The following is a 19,672-nucleotide window of genomic DNA, read 5'->3' as shown; positions in this document are numbered from 1 at the left end:
ATAAATAAACTTTAAATAAATAAAATAACAGCTGATGAATAAATGCTCCTATCATTTGGTCTAGTAATATAAGCATGAGAGGACAATGAAGTAAAACTGAGGGGCAATAAGTAAAATTCTGTGGGATGCCTGGGTGGCTCAGTTGGTGGAGCATCTGACCCTTGATTTCAGCTCAGGTCTTGATCCCAGGGTCGTGGGGCTGAGCCCTGCGTGGGGCTCTGCACTGAGTGTGGAGCCTGCTTAAGATTCTCTCTCTCTCTCCCTCCCCCTCCCCCTCCCCCTCCCCCTCCCCCTCCCTCCCCTCCCCCCCTCCCTCTCCCTCTCCCTCTCCCTCTCCCTATCCCCCCTCCCTACCCCCTACCCCCTACCCCCTCCCTCCTCCCTCCCTCTCCCTGTCTCCCCGCCACCCCCGCTTGCATGCTCTCTCTCTCAAATTAAAAATTTTTAAATGTCAGTGGATTTTTGGTTTGCTTCTATTTCTTGGCTATTGTAAATAATGCTGTTGTTAACCCGAGTATGTAAGTATCTCTTTGAGAACTTGCTTTCAGTTCTTTTGGATATATATCCAAAAGTAGAAGTGCCAGATCATCCTGTCTTCTCTTTTACAGATGAGAAAACTTAAGGCTCAGAGAGCTTAGTCACTTGCTCAGAGTTGCATAATCAGTGCCAGAACAGGAACTCAAACCCTGCCCCTTAAATAGGTCTGTAGTGTGAAAGAGTTGTTAAAATGGACACTGACCTCCACACCCTTCACAGTACATGGAAAATTAAAATCAGTGCCCTTAACAGAGGGGGCGTTCCAGTTCTGAGTCTCTTGAGAGTCCCTGGGGCTGGGTGGGGGGAATCACAGAAGATTTTGCTTAGGCGGTTGCATTTGAGCTGGTCTTGAAAAATCAGAATATAATGATGTTACACCACATGTTCAAGCAATGGGATAAACTATGTACTCTGAGCTATTATTGTAATATAGGGATATTCTTTTCATCTTGTACGATTACAGGTAAGGAATCATGGGGCACCTGTGTGGCTCAGTTGGTTAAGCATCCAGCCTCGGCTCAGGTCATGGTTTCAGTCCATGAGTTCAAGCTCCACATTGGGCTCTGTGCTGACAGTGCAGAGTCCACTTGGGATTCTCTCTCACTTTCTCTCTTTCTTTCTCTCTCTCTGCCCTTCCCCTGCTTGCATGTGCACATGCCCCCTCTCTCTCTCTCTCTGTCTCAAAATAAAAAAACAACAACCAAAAAAAAAAAATTAACATTCGAGCGTTTACTGTATGCCAGGCACAGTTCTGAGTTCTTTACATTTACTATTTTAATTCTTACAAATAGCTCTGTGGAGTAGGTGCTGTTAGTATCTCATTTTACTGCTGAGTTAACTAAGGCATAGAGGATGAGGTAGCTCATAACTAGAGAGAAAAAATGGATGACTGTAATCATTAAGCAAAATGGAAATTCTGTCAAAACACAACTCATTGATTTGTTTGGTATGACATCTGCCAAAGCCAGGATCTCCCAGCAGAAAATCCTCCCACTCTGGTTTCCTCTGGAGGTTGTCCTCTTTTTAAAAAAAAAAAAAAAAAAAAAGGTTTATTATTATTTATTTTTATTTATTTTTTTAGTAATTTCTGTACCCATTGTGGGGCTCAAACTTACAACTCCCATAACAAGAGTCACATGCTCATCCAACTGAGCCAGCCTGGTGCCCCTAAAGTTTGTTTGTTTAAGTAGGCTCCACACCCAGCGTGGGGCTTGAACTCATGATCCTGAGATCGAGTCAAATGTGCTTCCAAATGAGCCACCTACATGCCCCTACTTTTTTATAGTAATCTCTGCACCCAAAATGGGGCACAAACCCACAACCCCAAGATCACGAGTCACACGCTCTTCCAGATGAGTCGGCCAGGCACCTCTAGAGAAAGAAAGACTGTTATGAGTGTAAGAGTAGTGTTGCTTCTCTGATGGAAAGGCTGTTTATTCATTTATTTACTCAACAGACGTTTACCAGGCACCTCTTACATGCCAGACTCTGTTATTAGACTCAAATGATGAAGGTAAATAAAATACAGTTCCTGCCCTACAGGAGGAGCTCAGAGTTGGGCTGGGGAATCAGATGTGAAAGGAGAGCTAAACTTCATGGCCTGGTAAATTCTAGTAGAGGTATGAATAAAGGTATGTTCTGGGAGTCCAGGGGAAATTGTTTCTTGTTTTCCCTTGGGGAGCCGGGGAAAGGCATCATAGGTACAGACTAAATAGGCAGCACATGCTGTCTTCAATCTAAGGCCAAAAATGAGGTGTCACTTTGAGGTAGTAAGACTGATTTTTCAATTAAATTCAAAATCACCTGTTAAATTCTAAAATTGTTTTGCGGATTGGGAGCATTATTTGAGTATAGCTAGAAATCTCTGTATCTGTATCTATATCCCTTCCAAAAGTAGCTGAAAGACAGTACTTATCACTAAGGACTTCAGCTGTTAATTTGTGTGCTTTCACATTCCCATTCCATGCTGCCTCCTGTAATTAATTAATTCTGCAAGTATTATGCATAAGGCATTGTTGAGCTTGGAGGTACAGCACTAAAAATGACATGGGACCCTGCCCACAGGAACTCTAGTGAGGAGGCAGATGTGTTTATAGTGCAATGAGTGTTAATAATATTAATAATATGAGCAAAGATTTGCTTCAGAAGGGTCATTCACAAATTAATAACTTGCCATTGAGTTGTGAATAAATTAGAGTCTGAAATTAAGTACAGTGTGTTTGTAGTTACAGAAATAGCCGCTGTTCCTCTCTCCTGCCTGGACCTTCTTGCGCACAGGATATTTCCTCTGCCTGGAATGCTGTTTCCACCCACCCACCTCCACCCCCAGCCTGGCTAAATTCTGTCCTTCAGATCTCAGCTCAGATGTTACTTCCTCGTAGAAGTCTTCCCACACTTGTCCAGTCTAAATTAGATTCACCCAACAGTTATTCTCTCCATGGATTCTGTTTGGGTCTTTTTAATGAGTTGTTTAATGTGTGTCTCTGCTGTTACACTGTCAGCTTCCTAAGGGCAGGGCTGTGTGTGTGTGTTCTCCACCAGTGTTTATCTATACGGTAGAACCTTATTTTTTTATTGAATGCATGAATGAATGTACAGTATGGGCAAGTGCTTCGCTGAAATTTCACATATACTGTCTTATTTCATCCTCAGAACAATCTTCTGAGGTATGTATTGTATTGCAAAGATAAGAAAATTAGTCCCCTCCCCCAAATTATATAGTTTATCCATAATTTCATGGCAAATAAGTGGCAAAGCCAGAATCTGAGCCTATTTATAAACTGTAACTGTAAACCCTTCTTCCTTGGCTACCTAAAGTTAAATGGCTCCAGTATCTTTGTGTCGTTTTCTATATGTAATTGGCAAAATGCGTTAACTGTTAAGCATAACTGTATTAAGTTTTGGTTTTACATATCTGTGAGACTTTAGTAAGGGACGTTCTCAGTAAGATTCTTTAACTATGTTCTGAATCATGAAGAAAATTAGAAGGTTGGAATCAGAATTTTAAGTGGAGAGAGAAGTGTAGAGGTCAAAGCCTCTTGTTTTGTGGGTGAAACTGAGTGAGTGAGTGGGATAACTTGTTCAGGGTCACATTCTGGTAAACTAGAAGGCAGGTCTCCTAATTCCTAGTCTGGCAGTAACATGTTACTGAATATCCATGCAGTTTAGGGTGCTTTCCAAGTATAGGTTTTTGTATTCTTTTTCTCTTTTGGACTGTAGCCCAGAAGGTTATGTTCTCTTGCCATTCTGAATATTAAGGTGGTTAACGTAGACCAGGCTGACAGGATAAAGTGACCAGGTAGCACCATCCTTTGGTATTTTTTCAACTTTTCTATTTCTTGACCTCATTTCACCATTCCATTGATTCTAAGATAGATAAAATCAACAGTTAAATCTCTATCTTGTGGGTGATGAGAGGCCTGATGAGAATAAGTGAATTGCTTAAGAAGGTCACTGTGTGTTAAGGATGAGGCTGGGGCTAGAACTTGAGCCCATAGACCATGGGTCAGCAAACCATGGCCAGTGCACCTGGGTTTATAAATAAAGTTTTGTTGGAATACGGCCACACCCATTCATTTATGTATTGGGTAGGGCTGCTTTCACGCCACAACAGCAAAGGTTAGTAGTTGGGACCTTAGGACCACACAGCTAAATTATATGCTGTCTGGCCATCTACCAAAAAAAGTTTGCCAACTCCTGCTCTAGATTCCTGGCACTATAGCCCTGGTTCTTTCCACCTAGGAGAGTGCTTATTGCCTTGCAACTGTCCTCACTTCACAATTTACATTTCATAGGAAGGAATCTGTGTCTCTAGGGGGTCTTTTTCCATTGAACAGAAGGAAATTTTCCAGCCTACAAAAGATTGATGCCAGTTGTTCTGATTGATGGCAAAAAACCCACAAAACTTCCCAGAATCAAAATTTGCTGCTCTAGAGTATGGCATGAAGTCATAAAAATAGACACCAATCAACTTGATGATGACTGAGATCAAGAGCACTATGAGTACAGTTTATATAGCATTTTTCTCTGGAGCCTTTAAACCAGTCATATATTCTGTATTAGATGCTTTGGACACTGAGAATAGAAGCTCTGTATCCGTGATCCTGAAAGTGTGATTCCTATAGCAGCAACACCCACAAGGCCTGGAAACTTGTTATTAATGCAGACTCATAGGCTCTGCCTTAGACCTACTGGATGGGTAATCCTGGAAACAGGGCCAAGACATTAGTGTTTTAACAAGACCTTCAGATGATTCTGCTGTACACTGAAGCTTGAGATCCATAATGGGCACTCAGAATTTGCACTTCTGGCAACTTCCCAGATAATGCTGATGGTGCTGGTCAGGGAGCACACTTTGAGAACCACTGCTCTGGATACTAGGACAATAAATTAGGACATAAGCCAAGAAAATAGTTTTGGAGTCGATAAGATCCTATTGAGAAGCTTGATTCTCAAAGGCATAAAATAGACATTTTTAGACAATTTTAGTAAAAATTTAATTTAAAAAAAAAAACACAATAATAAAACTAGCACCTGGATACCAACCATCCAGCTTTAGCTTTTTTTTACCTTTTACTTGATTTTTTGGTTTTTGGCTTTGGCTTTTTGTTTGTTTTTGTAAAGAAATAGGGGCACCTGGGTGGCTCAGTCGGTTGAGCATCTGACTCTTGATTTTGGCTCAGGTCATGATCCCAGGGCCATGGGATGGAGCCCTGCTGACAGCACAGGGCCTGCTTGGGATTCTCCCTCCCCCTCTCTCTGCCTTCCCCTGTTCACCTGCTGTGTCTTTCTCTCCAAATAAATACTGAAAGAAAGAAAAGGAAAGAGAAAGAAAGAAAGGAAGAAAGAAAGAAAGAAAAGAAAGAAAGAAAGAAGTGGAGAGAGAGAGGGAAAAAGAAAGGGAGAGAGAAAGGGAAAGAGAGGAAGAGAGAGAGAGAGAGAGAGAGAAAGAAAGAAAGAAAGAAAGAAAGAAAGAAAGAAAGAAAGAGAGAGAAAGAAATTAGAATATAGATACAGGTGAAGCTTTCTGTGTATTCTTCCAGAATCCCATTCCTCTCCCTCTGTCTCCTCTCTCTCTGCCCTGGAGACCACCATTATTGTGAGCGTCCTGTGTATCAGTTGCATACTTGTTTTTGTAATTTTACCACTTCCACATACATCTGTAAATAATATACACTTACACATTTTCAAACTACAAAACCAATATTGTAACAGTATTCTCAACTTTTATCTCTAGAAATTATAGTTCTGAACACTCTACATCTTGATACAGTGTAACTGTAGCTTATAAATTTTACCTGCTGTGTAAATGTCCTAATTTATTAATCCATTTTCCTTTTAGTAGGCATTGGATTGTTCATAATTTTTTACTATTTCAGAATGTGGCAGTAAATATTCTTATACCTGCCTTCCATGTAGAGAAGTTTCTCTAGGGTATATGCCCAGGAGTAGAAAAGCTGAGAAGTAGGGTAAAGGCATCTTCAGCCTTAAAATATTAATTGTTCTCCTAATGGTTGTACTTATTTACCTACACATCTGCAAGGTGTGAGAGCCCTATTTCTCTGTTTTCATCAAAACTTGACATTTTCAGGCATTTTATTTTTTGTCACGTGGAGAGCTAGGAAATGCCTTGTAGTTTCAAACATTTATAATCCCCAGAGTTCTAGGCAGCTTGAGTTAGTTGGCATGTTTTTTGATATTTCAGGTTTCTGGGAATTACCTGTGATATCCTTTACTCATTTTCTATTGGGTTATCTGCCTTTTTACCTGAATAAATGCCCTTTGCACAGTTTTTGTTAATACTCTTGAGTTTTCTGTGTTTCAAGTACTTTATCTCAGTCGATAGCTAATCTTCTCTACTCTTGGGTCATAAAGATCCTTTACTTTTATCTGAAATTTTAAAGCTTTGCTTTGTACATTTAAGTCTTTAATCTGTGTGGAATTTCCTTTTGTGTACAATATGAGGTAGAGATCTAATTTTATTTTCTTTTTCATGTAGATAACCAGTTGTGCCAGCACTGCCCTTTTGTCCTTGATTTATAATGCCACCCCTGATATACCAAGACTTGTCTGTGCACGAGTCTGTTTCTGTGCTCTGTAATCTGCTCTATTGGTCTGTTTGCCCCAGTTAGTATTACAAATACTATCTGGTAAAACACATCTTATTGTGACTTTTTTCAAAACTGTGTGGATTATTCTTGATGATTCACTCTTCAAGATAAATTTTATGATTGGCTTGTCAAATTTCATGAAATTCTGTCTTACAATTTTGATTGACATAACATTTTATTTATTTATTTTTAAATGTTGAGAGAGAGAGCGAGTGCACAGGCAGGGGAGGGGCAGAGAGAGAGAGGGAGAGGGAGAATCCCAGGCAGGCTTTGCACTGTCAGTGCAGAGCCCATTGCAGAACCTGATCCCACGAATTCTGAGATCATGACCTGAGCCGAAATTAAGAGTCAGTCGCTTAACTGACTGAGCCACCCAGGCACCCCATCATAACATTTTATTTGTAGATTACTTGGGAGAGAATTGACTATCAATTCATGAACATGGTATATCTCCTTTATTCAGGTCTTCCACAGTGACCTCTCAGTAATGTTTCATAATTTTTCCCAAAAGGTATTGGACATCTTTGATTAGATTTATTCCTAGGTATGTTTTCTTTTGTGAATAGTATTATTTTTCTAATTGATTATTTCTGGGATATAGAAGCACTATATAGAAGCACTACCCTCCCCCCCCAGCTGTTATTCTCTCCTTTTCCAGTAGATGGCAATAAAATACATTAAGATTTCATTATTAAAAATCTGTTTTCTTTTAAGTAGTGTCTTGTTTTTGTTTTCACTGAAATTATTTGTTTTAAAGGTATTAATTCTGAAGTATTTCTAAATTGTTTCCCTTTGTTCCATTTAGGAGGATAAAAAGAAGCGAGATCGGGACCGTGTGGAGAATGAGACAGAGAAAGATCTCCAGTGCCAGGCCCCTGTAAGATTAGACTTGCCTCCTGAGAAGCCTCTCACAAGCTCTTTAGCCAAACAAGAAGGTTGGAATAAGTCTGAATTAACTTACTTGAATGAGGAAGCTGAAATTATTTTAAGGGTTGTAGCCCGGGAAGGTGACTGGGTTTTAGCTTTTAAGATTAAAAGCTGTATAATTGAATTTTTTTTTTTTAAGTTTTCTATTTTCTGTCACTGCATAAGAGCTTTAAAGTAGCTTCCATTTTGAATTGATACTCTAGTACTTCAATATATTTGTAAGATAAATGAAATTTCTGTATGAGACATTTAATGATGAGTATGAGGTAAGTCATATGGAAAGAAATCAGCTAAACAATACTCTTTAGAATCTTCCTTTTGAAAACACTCTTTTCCTTTCTCCTTTACTTTAGAAGTAGAACAGACACCCCTTCAAGAAGCTTTGAATCAACTGATGAGACAATTACAGAGGTAAATGTTCTTTCCAATATTTTTTAACTTGGAAATTAAAATGAGAAATATAGGATCCAAACCACTTCTCTATTTTTGATTATTTAAAGCCACGTTTTTATGGCCTAAATCCAAATGTACTTGATTTTAAAGTGGATGATAAATATTTTGCCTGGCAATAGAAAGTACTTTAAGAAGCTGACTTTTAAATGTTCTCCTTTGGTTTGTTTTAACTGGCAACCTGAAGAGTGTTACATAATATTCTTAATGGCAGATTTCTCTTTAAACTAACTTCTGATGTTGAAGCTTTAAACCAGGAATAAATAATACAGATATTTTCACTTTGCTAATAAATGAAAATACCTTCTGTATATTTGTTTAATGCTTATCATGCTGTGAATATTCAACAATAATTAAGTCTGGGAGAAGAAACTAAGAAGGATTTGTGGCCCTCTCTTAAATGCAAAATTTTGTTCTAAAAAATTCAGTATCTAGATTAAACCAATGTTAAGTTCTTAAAGAGGAAAAGAATAACTCAGTCTTCATTAAAATACTTATTTTTGCTACTTTTCTTTACTCAGAATTTGAGTTTTCAACCCAAAGACATTTATATTATTTGCAGAGGATTCGTGGGTATAGGCCATGCATTCTAAATACTGAATTTTCTTCTCACTGTTATACTTCTGTGTCAACCCCAGAACATATTATAAATCATTTTGTAAGTGAAAGCCTCTAGTGCTATCTGTATTCAACACCTGTTCAGCTTTGCAGTTAAGATCAGAAGTTAGTGGCCTCACTCCCTTTTTGGTGTTACAGAGTAATTGAGAAAATTATATCTCAAGTCTTTACACTTGAATAAGTCATTCACTGTTTGTCCCAAAAATATGAACAGGTAAGCATTAGGTATTCCAACTCTATTGTAATGCTCGACTATGAAGTGTTGGGGTTGCCTTTTAAATTTTTCTTCTTATGACATGATCAGGATGTAGGCTAATGATGTTACCTTAAAAGAATTCTACTTAACAAGGTCTCTCTTAGTCCAAGGATATTCACATTTCTCAGAACACTTTGGGAATTAGAACCCAGAGCCGCATTTTTTGAATAGTCTTTAGAGATCCGTTATCCTTAAGACTCAGCACAAATGCTGGTAAATAATGTAATTGATTAGGACCATATTAAAATGACTGATTTTAGGGGGTGTAGGTAATTTGCTCTGAAGAGGTCCTCCAGAGATGATTAGTGTTGTTATTCATAGTAACTACTGTGGACAGCACACAGTTGTATGTAGCAGTTCCAGACTGAGTATTTTTGCTTATTCTTTATTTTTTAATCTCATTGCTTAGGCATCCTGCTAGAGAAGAACAAATATCTAAGGTTATATTCCAACTCTATCTTTTATCACATTTATGATCTAGAACAAATGATTTGCCCTCTGAGCCTTAGTTTTCTCATTTCTAACTGAGAATACCACCACCTGTGTGGCTTTTATAAAGATTACATATAAAATAAATCAAGTACTTGGTCTGCATGTGGTAAATACATATTAAAAGCTGCTTTTATTATTTTTTAAACCATTTTTATTAATAGAAGTATTTGCAGTATGAAAACTTTGGTATGCCAAATTGCCAGAGGAAAAAAAAATCAGTCTAATGACCTAATTGTAGAGCAATGGTTCTCAACCCTGTCACTACTGGAGTTACCAATGCCAAATATTCCAACACTAATAGGAATACTCAATCATACAAGTACCAATGTCTGCACCAGCCCTCCTTCCCCAAAGATTCTGATGTCATAGGTCTAGGCTGAGCCTCCTCCTCCCCTCCCTACCCCCCAACTAGAATTTTTTTTTTTTTGTAAGGCTCCTCTATTGGTTCTGATGCACAGCCAGAATTGAAAACCTGTGATAGAAAGCACTGGTTCTTAAGTTTGGGGGTAATTTGAGGACCTTTTTAGTATCAGGTTTTTGAGTTCTCCCCTGTAGATGAAATAGAAGTTGGATCCATTGATTAAGAAAATATACATATTTTACATAGATGTATTAATCCTGTGGCCCCCCAAGAGTCCAAGCTTATAGTTATAAATCAGCATGGAAGATTGCAGATGTGCATTTATAGTCACTATTTCTGCCTTTTCCCCTATGGTTGATAAAAGTACATAGGGTTTACGTCCCAGAGGCCAAGACACTGGTCAGTTAGTCTAGATTTTTTATTTTGTTTCATTTTTCCCTATGTGGGAGGTGCTACCAACTAATTAGATATGTATATCTTAAAAGATTCTGTCTTAAAGGTACAACTAGTGTGTAAAACATCTTCACCTTGTTATTAGTTGTTAGTCTTTGAAATCATTCTTTCACTTTTCAGTGAAAAGTATGTTAGCATACTACACATTCTTTTTACATCTGAAAGTTTTCCTGTGACTTCTCCTAGACCAGTAGATTTGTTTGTAGTAGAAATAAGATTGCTCTTTGCGTATCTTCACAGAAAAGACCCAAGTGCTTTCTTTTCATTTCCTGTGACTGATTTTATTGCTCCTGGCTACTCCATGATCATTAAGCATCCAATGGATTTTAGCACCATGAAAGAAAAGATTAAGAACAATGATTACCAGTCCATAGAAGAACTGAAGGTAACTGTAGTTATTTATGTCGTGATTGGAAAATAGACGAACTTAGGATACAAAGTAACATGTCTGTTCAATTGAGAGTCTTGGATACTGTATGTACAAAATCTTGGTAGAAATCTACATGTTTGGTATTAGGAAACTTTCTAATTGACCTTTTATTTTGCAGAGAATTAAGTTTACCTTAATATCCAAAATCTTTGTATTTTTTTTTGTCTCAGAGCTTGTTGATAGGCAACCAGGCAAACTAAGCCATCTGCTATCTTTTATTATTTTGGGACATTTTTAGAAAAAATTTTGAATTTCATATGTTCTACAATATATATTCTCAACCTTTAAAATGAAAAAGTATCTGATTTTTAATTTCAGACTAGTGCAGATAAAATTGATACTTAAATTTGTGGCAGAGTAGTTTCCTTTTCTGTTTCTAGTCATGTCTCTCAAATAGAGGATAAGTTGGCCTGTCCAGAAAATAGTCAACAAAAGTTTAATTACATGTTCTAGTTTGATGAAAGTCAGTTGCTTTCTGAGTTCAGTTTGGCTAGACTTATTGAGCATATTTTCTTCAAAAGAGAAGAAGGAGATTAAAAACTTTAAAAGTGAAGGGGCGCCTGGATGATTCAGTTCGTAAGCTTCCGACTCTTGATTTTGTCTCGGGTCATGATCTCATGGTTCGTGGGTTCAAGCCCCACATCAGTCTCTGTGCTGACAGCAAGGAGCCTGCTTGGTATTCTCTCTCTCTTTTCTTCTTTCCCTCTCTGCTCTTCACTTGCTCACTCTCGAAATATGTAAATAAACTTAAAAAAAAATAAAAATAAAGAAGCTATAAGCCACCAGGATGATGTGTGTGTCTCATGTTACAATGGGAGTGTTTTCCATCTTTAAATAGCCTTGGTATATGTTGATTTCAATGGTAAATTTTTCATTTTGATCCTCAAAGAGAAGGAACCACGTGGTTTTTGAAATTTTCTGTGTCAGACCACCACAAACTTAACTGGTTTAGATAATATCTATTTTGCCTTTATTTCTTCTGCATGAACGTTGTAGTATTCACCTGATCTAAATACTAGACTCTAGTCAGTTACAGATTATCTTTACCTTTTCCTTTTTTCATCCACGTATCAGTTGAGATTTATGAATAAAACCAGCATTTAATTCTATCTTTGCTATCCATTTGACTACATAGATAACATTCCACTTACTCTGAAAAAACTGAATTACGTTCAGAGAAATGGAAGCTTTCCCAACTTTTCATCTGGTGAAAATTAGACTAGAACAGTTTATTTCAGCATATTTCTGACCTCCTTATTGCTTAATGGGAAAAAATTTCACAGGTTTTTTTTTTTCTTTTTGTGAATAGTTTTCTTCTGATCTTTCTCTTACGATGACAGGAGACCATAGAAATGGGCCCCCTAAGTGTTTTTGCACAAATGATTAAGATTTGTCATAAGTGGAATGAACTAATATTTTCAACGTTTTAGAGTTTTCTACATGAGTATGTTTTCTTTTGGGGAAAAATCCAGTAGTCCAATGTAATATTAATTAGCTTATTCAGCTTATTAGGCTGTTCAAGTTGGGTTTTTGATTTTTTTTGTAATTATATGGAAAGTATGCAGAAAGGTCATTCAGCTTTTTCAATGACCAAGTGCCATTACCCCGAAGTCCAATAAAGCCTAGCACATGACAGTTAAGATTCATGGAATCTACAAATGCCTTATCAGATCCAGTACTCTCTTGCCAGTTATAGGCCCAGTGGTCATTTAGTATAAGTAATAGCCATCTGATGTCCTCCCTCACTTGCCTTGTTTCCCAAAATGTATATTTAGTAATTCTTTGTTTTTTTAATGTTTATTTATTTTTGAGAAAGAGACAGAGCACAAGCAGGGGAAGAGCAGAGAGAGAGGGAGACACAGAATCCAAAGCAGGCCTCAGGCTCCAAGCTGTTAGCACGGAGCCCAATGTGGGGCTTGAATCCATGAGCTGTGAGATCATGACCTGAGCCAAAGTCGGGTGCTTACCACCCAGGCACTCCCTATATTTAATGATGCTTAATGGAATAGCAGCTTTTCCTACTATCTGTAACAAGGGTCCTTAACCTGGTGTCCCCCGGATAGAAGCCACAGATAAGCCTTTAAGGGGAACCTAGTAAAATGACATGAACAATTTAGTGTTCAACTCGGTGTGCATATATATGCTTGAGGAATGGATCCATGGCTTTCATCACATTCTTAAAGCTCTGGGATGTAGCAAAATTCTGAACTGATTAGAGACTTGGCCAGACACTGAGGATCCAATTTAAATCCAGTTTAAATTTAACACCAAATTTCTTGGGACCCTTGAGTCTGTCTTCTCACATGCTTTCAAATAATACTAAATCTACCTGTTTTTATCCCCTGTAAGGATTCTAAGCTGTCATCACTAGTTATTAAATAGTGAGATTTGAATATTTGGTTTGAATTTAGAGGAAGACAGTTTGTTTAGAGGGATTCTTTTTTGTTGGGTTTTTACCATTTTAACTCAGTAAGGCCTTGGTATAATCACTGCCACATTTATACAAAGTAAAAAATTACTTGACCATGAAAACATGCAGTGGAATTGAGCTCTCCAGCACATGTAGGTACTTTGAAATTTAACCCAAAAGTACAGTTTTGATAATTTGGCTATTCTAGTTACATGTTTCAACTCCTGGAGATTGTATGGTTTGTGGCACGTCGGCATGGTTTTGCAGCATTCTGCAAGTTCTGTTTAGCTTACGATAGTACCCACATATTAACATTAGTGTAAATGTGTTAGTGTCTTTGATCAGTTAATTTGAATTTCTAAGAAATATTGTGATAATTTAGCCCTGTCCCAGTTTTCATCAGGATTTGAAATTCTTTAATTCATAAACGGAAACTTGCGATGTTTGTTTTAAAACTAAGAGTAGTATTTTTTAATTACATGAACTCAGTTAAGATTAGTCTATTAAATGGAAGTATTTTCTTCTAACTCTTTTTCTGTGTAGTTAGATTATAGTGAAGAAACCCATTTAAAAATTTCCTCTTGGGGGCCACCTGGGTGGTTCAGTCAGTTGAGCAACCAACTCTTGATTTGGGCTCAGGTCATGATCCTAGGGTTGTGGGATCAAGGCCCTCATCAGGCGCTGCACAGAGCGTGAGGCCTGCTTAAGATTCTCTTTCTGCCCCACTCCTTGGCTCTCATGTTCACTCACTTGCTCCCTTTTTCTAAAATAAATAAATAAATAAAAATTTAATCTTGGGATCTAAAGGTTCATGTAATTAACTACAAAATGTCTAAGAATTTAGAAAGAAATGTATAATATTTAATTTAGCAGTATTTGTTAGTGAATCTTAAAACTTAGTAAATTGTTACTAATGTTGTAAAGAGTGAAAGAAAGGTTTTTTGTTGGTTTTATCTTTTTTAATTTTTCAAAGACCTATATGATTTCAAACAGACAGGAGGATGCTTTGTTTTGTTTTAAATGCATTTTTCTTCTTAATATTCTCTCTCCAGGATAACTTCAAACTAATGTGTACTAATGCTATGATTTACAACAAACCCGAGACCATTTATTATAAAGCTGCAAAGAAGCTATTGCACTCAGGGATGAAAATTCTTAGCCAGGTAAAGGAAATTCTTTGTCATAAATAATAACATAAAATCTATATACCTTTGTTTTTTGGTTAGAGTTGATAGAGATCCAGTCCAGTACAGTACTAGTTTTACAGGCAGATTTTATTAAAGTAGGAAATACTAAAGGAAAAAAGTTTTCACATAAAGAAGAAAATTAAAGCAGGAAAGTTCTCATTTGGAATTGATGCAAATAAATACTGGCATTCACTACTAATTATTTATTTAGAGGCTATTGAATTGGTAGTCACCAGATAGATTTATATTTGCTATGAAAGAAACGTCACCCTGAATTCCAGGGTAAGATTGATTAGATGAATTATGAGAGCTTTTAGGAGAAAAGCTGTCTACTTCCCTTTGTACAGATGGACCCTGATGCTTTGGTGAGGCACAGGAACTCCTTGCAGTAGAAAGAAATAAAATTTCAATGAGCAGTAACTTGCTGGTTGCCACCTCCCCACAGGAGCACTGTCCCTTGAAAGACCACAACTGCTACATAATAAGGTGGTCAAGGTGGGAGGAACATGTGCACATGCACAGACACTTACTTCATCATCAAGCTTCATGAGAGCACATAAACATGACCGTGTGTTCAAAACGGGTTAGTGGCAGAAAATGACACGGGCTGCCTCAGAGCTACAGTTTGAGGAAAGGCCTTGGGGTAAATTGAGGTGATTGCTGTGCACCTGCTGGGAGAAAAGGAGAGCTCACGAGATAAGTCGTGTTCTTTGAGGTTTTACTCAGCTCTGAGTAGGGTGGGAAACTAACAAATGATCCTGGCACCTTACCATGGCAGGAAGTTGGAGTTCTTTGAACTTGTGGACCTCAGGCAAGGCATTAACCACGCTGGGCCTCCAGTGTTCTCGTGTGTGGAGAAGAAGGTTTCAAGAGTGATCTCCCAAGATGATTGCTAGCATTAGGGTGCCAACTCCATAAGAGCTAGAATTAGGAGGAGACTACGAGAAAGGAGAGCAAGACAGGAGAGGGATTTTGCGAAGAAGGAAACGAGTGGGTGTAAGACAGGAAGAATGAGAAGGAAATCAGAATTAAGAGCTTGGGCCCAGACTCAGGAGAGTTATAGGATAGTAGGAATGAGTCATGTGTAGCCGCACATGGCTTTCCAGTTGTTGTAGTGATCATCTGTATCACACTTTTACGTTGAAAGAATTGTCGTGGTGTGCAGATATCTGAGTGTCTGTGTGCTTGGCTCTAAAAGATTTCTTGGATCCGTTTAACTGGGGAAAGAAAAACATTTGGATTGACAATTATTCTTGCGCAGACAGCATCAGTTCCTACCCTTTCCTAAAGACTTAAGACCCTGTAATGTAAGCCAGTTACACATCTTTGGCAAAATCTGTTTACCCCTCTTTGCAGGAAGGTTCAGAATCCAGAATGAAGCCATATTCCAGATTTAAAAATCTGCAAATGCTCGTTACTGCACTTGAAGTAAAAGTGCATCCTGCAAGTGCAGTCGTTAGTCACTCCAAAACTGGATATTGAAGTTTTAGGAGAAAGTTGAATTTGCAGTATTCCAAGTAAATTTATCAACTTTCATTTCCCATTTTTTTCTTTTCTTCAGATAATGTAGTTAATATAACATGCAAAAGATTCCACTGTCTCTTGAATTTTCCTGGGGATGGGATGGCTGGAAGCACAGAAAATAAACATTCTTCTCCACTTTCCCTTTTCTCTCTCTGTTGTCTTCCTTTTTTCAGATCTCTTCCTGTTGAGGAGCCCTACCCATCCTGTGTTATAGTTTCCTGTTGACTGTCCTCTCCACCCTAAGTGGGAGGGATCCTTACAACAGTGATTTTTAAACGTTTAAATTTAGACCTGAGTTAACTCTTGTAACAGCAGCGCTCCCAAGAGAGCCCAGTACACCCTTCTATGATTGATGTCTTTTAAAAGATCATTGGTTTTGAATGTTTAGTGTAAAGATTGTGCATTTATCATTTTTTTTCATTTACACACGAATAGTGACTATTAGTAGACCTTTTTACTTATTTATTTTTTAGTAGTAGACATTTTTATAAAGGACACGTGTAGAATAATTTGTTTGCTCTCCTAGATAAATACTAGCATGCTGCGTGCTAGTACAAACAAAATAATAGAATCAAGGTTCAGGGCCTGGCTGTGCCTTCGAGATGCTGAGTGACCTCAGGAGGCAGTGTTACCTTTCTCAGCCTAGTACTTCACTCCTAGAATCATGCCTGACATGTGGGAAAGCACCAAGGGTTAGCTGTCATTAATGGCAAAGAATCAAGCCCTTTTAGTCATTTAATATTGTTAAAGTGATAAGTAGTATGCTGATTGGGAGACATCTTAATTATTTTTAAAAAAGACTACTTTCAAAGGAAAATTAAATTCAACTTTTTCCAGTGATTTGTGTTGAAATTTAGGAAATTTCTCTAATTCTTTTAATTCTGTGCATGTTCTGGGTTTTTTTTAATTGTTTTTAATGTTTATTTATTTTTGACAGAGAGTGAGAGACAGAGCATGAGCGGGGGAAGGGCAGAGGGAGAGGGAGACACAGAATCCAAAGCAGGCTCCAGGATCTGAGCGGTCAGCACAGAGCCTGATGCGGGGCTCGAACTCACAGACCGCGAGATCATGACCTGAGCCGAAGTCAGATTCTCAACTGACTGAGCCACCCAGGTGCCCCTGTGCATGTTATGTTTTTTAAAATTCCAAAATGTTTTTGATGTGGGTTCTCCTCTTTATAAAATCTAAGAATGGAAATAAAAAGATAAGTGAGAGCTTCATGATCTGAACACTTAACAGTGCGCCAGACTCTGATTTAGATACTAGAGAGAGATGGGTGAGAAATTACCTAAATGATATACACAGGGGAAAACACAAACAGCCAATAAAAAGTTACAGAGACAATCATACTAATATTTTTTTAAGTATGTATTAAAACAGACATATTTTTAAAACTCAAACTGGCAAATTATTTTAAATACTGTTAAATTTGGTAAGGATTCAGAGAAATTGTCAGTCACTGACGTGTATGTATAATGTATACACTAACATGTAATATAATGTATATTAATAAAACTATTCTGGAAAGCAGTTTGGCAGTAAATATCAAAAGCCTTATACTCATTCTTGTTGACCTAGTGTTTTCACTTCTAGGAATTTTTTTTTTAAGTATACTTACATACAGTATCACATCTAGGCATTTATCCTAAAGAGATCTTCTTGGAGAGATTTATTTACAGTGATGTTCATGAGACTTCTATTTGTAATAGTGGAAACTTGGAGATAATCTAAATGTCTGATAGCGGGATATTAGTAAGACCATGGTACCTAAAATAAAGTAATATATATATATATCTATATATAGATATATAGATATATATATAGATATATATAGTTACTGAAAACACTTTAAAGAATACTTAATGATATGGAGGGCACATGCTTGTAATTTCTTAATGAAGAAAATGCATGTTACCAAATATTCAGTGTAATGCCAATCTGCTGATATGTGTAATGCTTAGAGAAATACTGGAATAATGATAAATTAACAAGGTTGTTTTTTTTTTCTCCTCTACCTAAATCTTTGTCTACAATGAAATATATTACTTTAATAGTTTTAAGGTTACTTTAAGATAAAAGTTCAGTAAAGATAGCTAGTCCAGGGACACCTGGGTGGCTCAGTTGGTTAAGCGTCCGACTTCAGCTTAGGTCACAATCTCACGATTCGTGAGTTCAAGCCCCGCGTCGGACTCTGTGCTGATGGCTCAGAGCCTAGACCCTGCTTCAGATTCTGTGTCTCCCTCTCTCTCTGCCCCTCTCCCGCTCACACTCTGTGTCTTTCTCTCAAAAATAAACAAACATTTTAAAAAAATTTTAAATAATCCATGTTCTTGAGGCTCTCATATTCTGCACTACTAATATAGCAGAGTGTGATGAGCCAAAGCCCCTTAGGAGACACTAGAGGCCTGGACTTCATCACTGGTTCTTGACCTTAGGTGAGTCATGTAGCATTTCTGGGCTACATTGTTCTTATTCAAATGACCTCTGGTCTTCTCCAGTTCTTAGTTTCTATTATTCTGCAAAAATCCTCCCTGCCGTTGCCATGCAGCCCTAAGGAGACTGCACTCCATATTTTATCCAGGGACAGTGCTCAGTTGGAAGGCAAGAGTAGTCGCTAGAAACAAACGTGCCTCCAGAAACCTCAAGCCCTTAACCACAAAGAAAATTTCACAGCATATCAATGCAGTGGAAAATTAAGTACATGTTTCACAAAATATAAACAAGGCTTCTTTGGTTAGAAGAACATTATGCTTTCTGGGAAAGAAACTACACTAGCAACCTTTCATTCTCCTTGAAGCATGTTGTTTTCACACGGAGTAAAATGCTAGAGTCATCAGTGATTATCCTAGGATACCAGAGTATAAGGGTTCTTAACATGTTCACATCATCTAGCTTTTGAAATACCTGATAATTCTTAAGTTTCACAAGATAAGCCATTCTGTGAAATCTAAAATTTTAACGTGCTGTTAAATTAAATTCTGCTTTTTAAATTTAGTACTGCAAAGAATACTTACTAGTATTTATTCATACTTTCTCTGAACGTTTTGATGATGTAGTCAGGTTGCAAAGCACTCTCTTATGTTGGAAATTAAAGATCTGAATTGAAGGAATAGACTGTATTTTTCTGGTCCCCAAACATTTCTCTTGTTATAATTATATTTAATTGCTTTTCTTCCCTTTTAAGTGTGAACTCACATTGTGAGAAAGAAATGCATTACTTTAAAAATCAATGGCAAACATACAATGAGAGTGTTCTTGAATATTTTTAGGAGAGAATTCAGAGCCTGAAGCAAAGCATAGAATTCATGGCAGACTTACAAAAAAGTCGAAAGCAGAAGGATAGAACCGACCAGTCTCAGAGTGGGGAGGACAGCGGCTCCTGGCCAAGAGAAAGGGAAGACTCCGGAGACCCTGAAACCCGAGCCTTCAAGGGTACCAGCAAGGAAAACAAAAAGTAAAGAATCTTCGGGATATTGAAGCTAAGCTGTCTTTTTCAGCCTAGGAGGGGGGAAAAATACTAATTCGGTGCCTGCCTTGGGAAATCCAAGTCCTGGTCTGCCCGTGGTTGGTTGGTTGTGGCATGAAAGTCCATTTTGGTGATGTGATACCCTCCTCTTCTCATAAAGGCACTATATGGAATCGTTTAAACACAGTTCAGAAAAATGGTTCTGAATGTATATTCTTATGAAAGTAGTTTTAAAATCAAGAAATTATCTTTAGGGACTGATTGTCAGTGAACTTATTTAAATAGAACTCTAAGAAAAAATTTGTATTCATTACCTCATTCCATAGACAGTAATTCAGCTTACCTGTAGTTAAAGCCATTCCTAAGCAGATGGGCTGTTGCTGAGGTGCGTGCTGTCCACCAGACATCGGCTGGCGGGACCAGTACCTCCCAGCAGTAGCCGGCGTGGCCG

At 37.7% G+C, this 19,672-nt stretch overlaps 1 protein-coding gene across 4 annotated transcripts in view; it reads left to right on the top strand.

Moving 5' to 3' along the window:
- Positions 1 to 19,672, top strand: part of BRD7 (bromodomain containing 7) — a 37,336-nt gene that overhangs the window by 5,889 nt on the left and 11,775 nt on the right. For all 4 annotated transcript variants that reach the window (XM_042968528.1, XM_042968527.1, XM_042968529.1 and 1 more), the window contains exons 3-7: positions 7,453 to 7,582; positions 7,928 to 7,985; positions 10,445 to 10,589; positions 14,097 to 14,207; positions 19,025 to 19,209. In XM_042968528.1, the coding sequence (XP_042824462.1) occupies positions 7,453 to 7,582; positions 7,928 to 7,985; positions 10,445 to 10,589; positions 14,097 to 14,207; positions 19,025 to 19,209 (629 nt within the window). The remainder of the gene's footprint in view (positions 1 to 7,452; positions 7,583 to 7,927; positions 7,986 to 10,444; positions 10,590 to 14,096; positions 14,208 to 19,024; positions 19,210 to 19,672) is intronic.

Source organism: Panthera tigris, chromosome E2, assembly GCF_018350195.1.
Source record: "Panthera tigris isolate Pti1 chromosome E2, P.tigris_Pti1_mat1.1, whole genome shotgun sequence".
Classification (NCBI taxonomy): Eukaryota; Metazoa; Chordata; class Mammalia; order Carnivora; family Felidae; genus Panthera; species Panthera tigris.
Note: the sequence above shows the minus strand (reverse complement) of the source record. Positions and strands in the feature narration are given on the sequence as shown.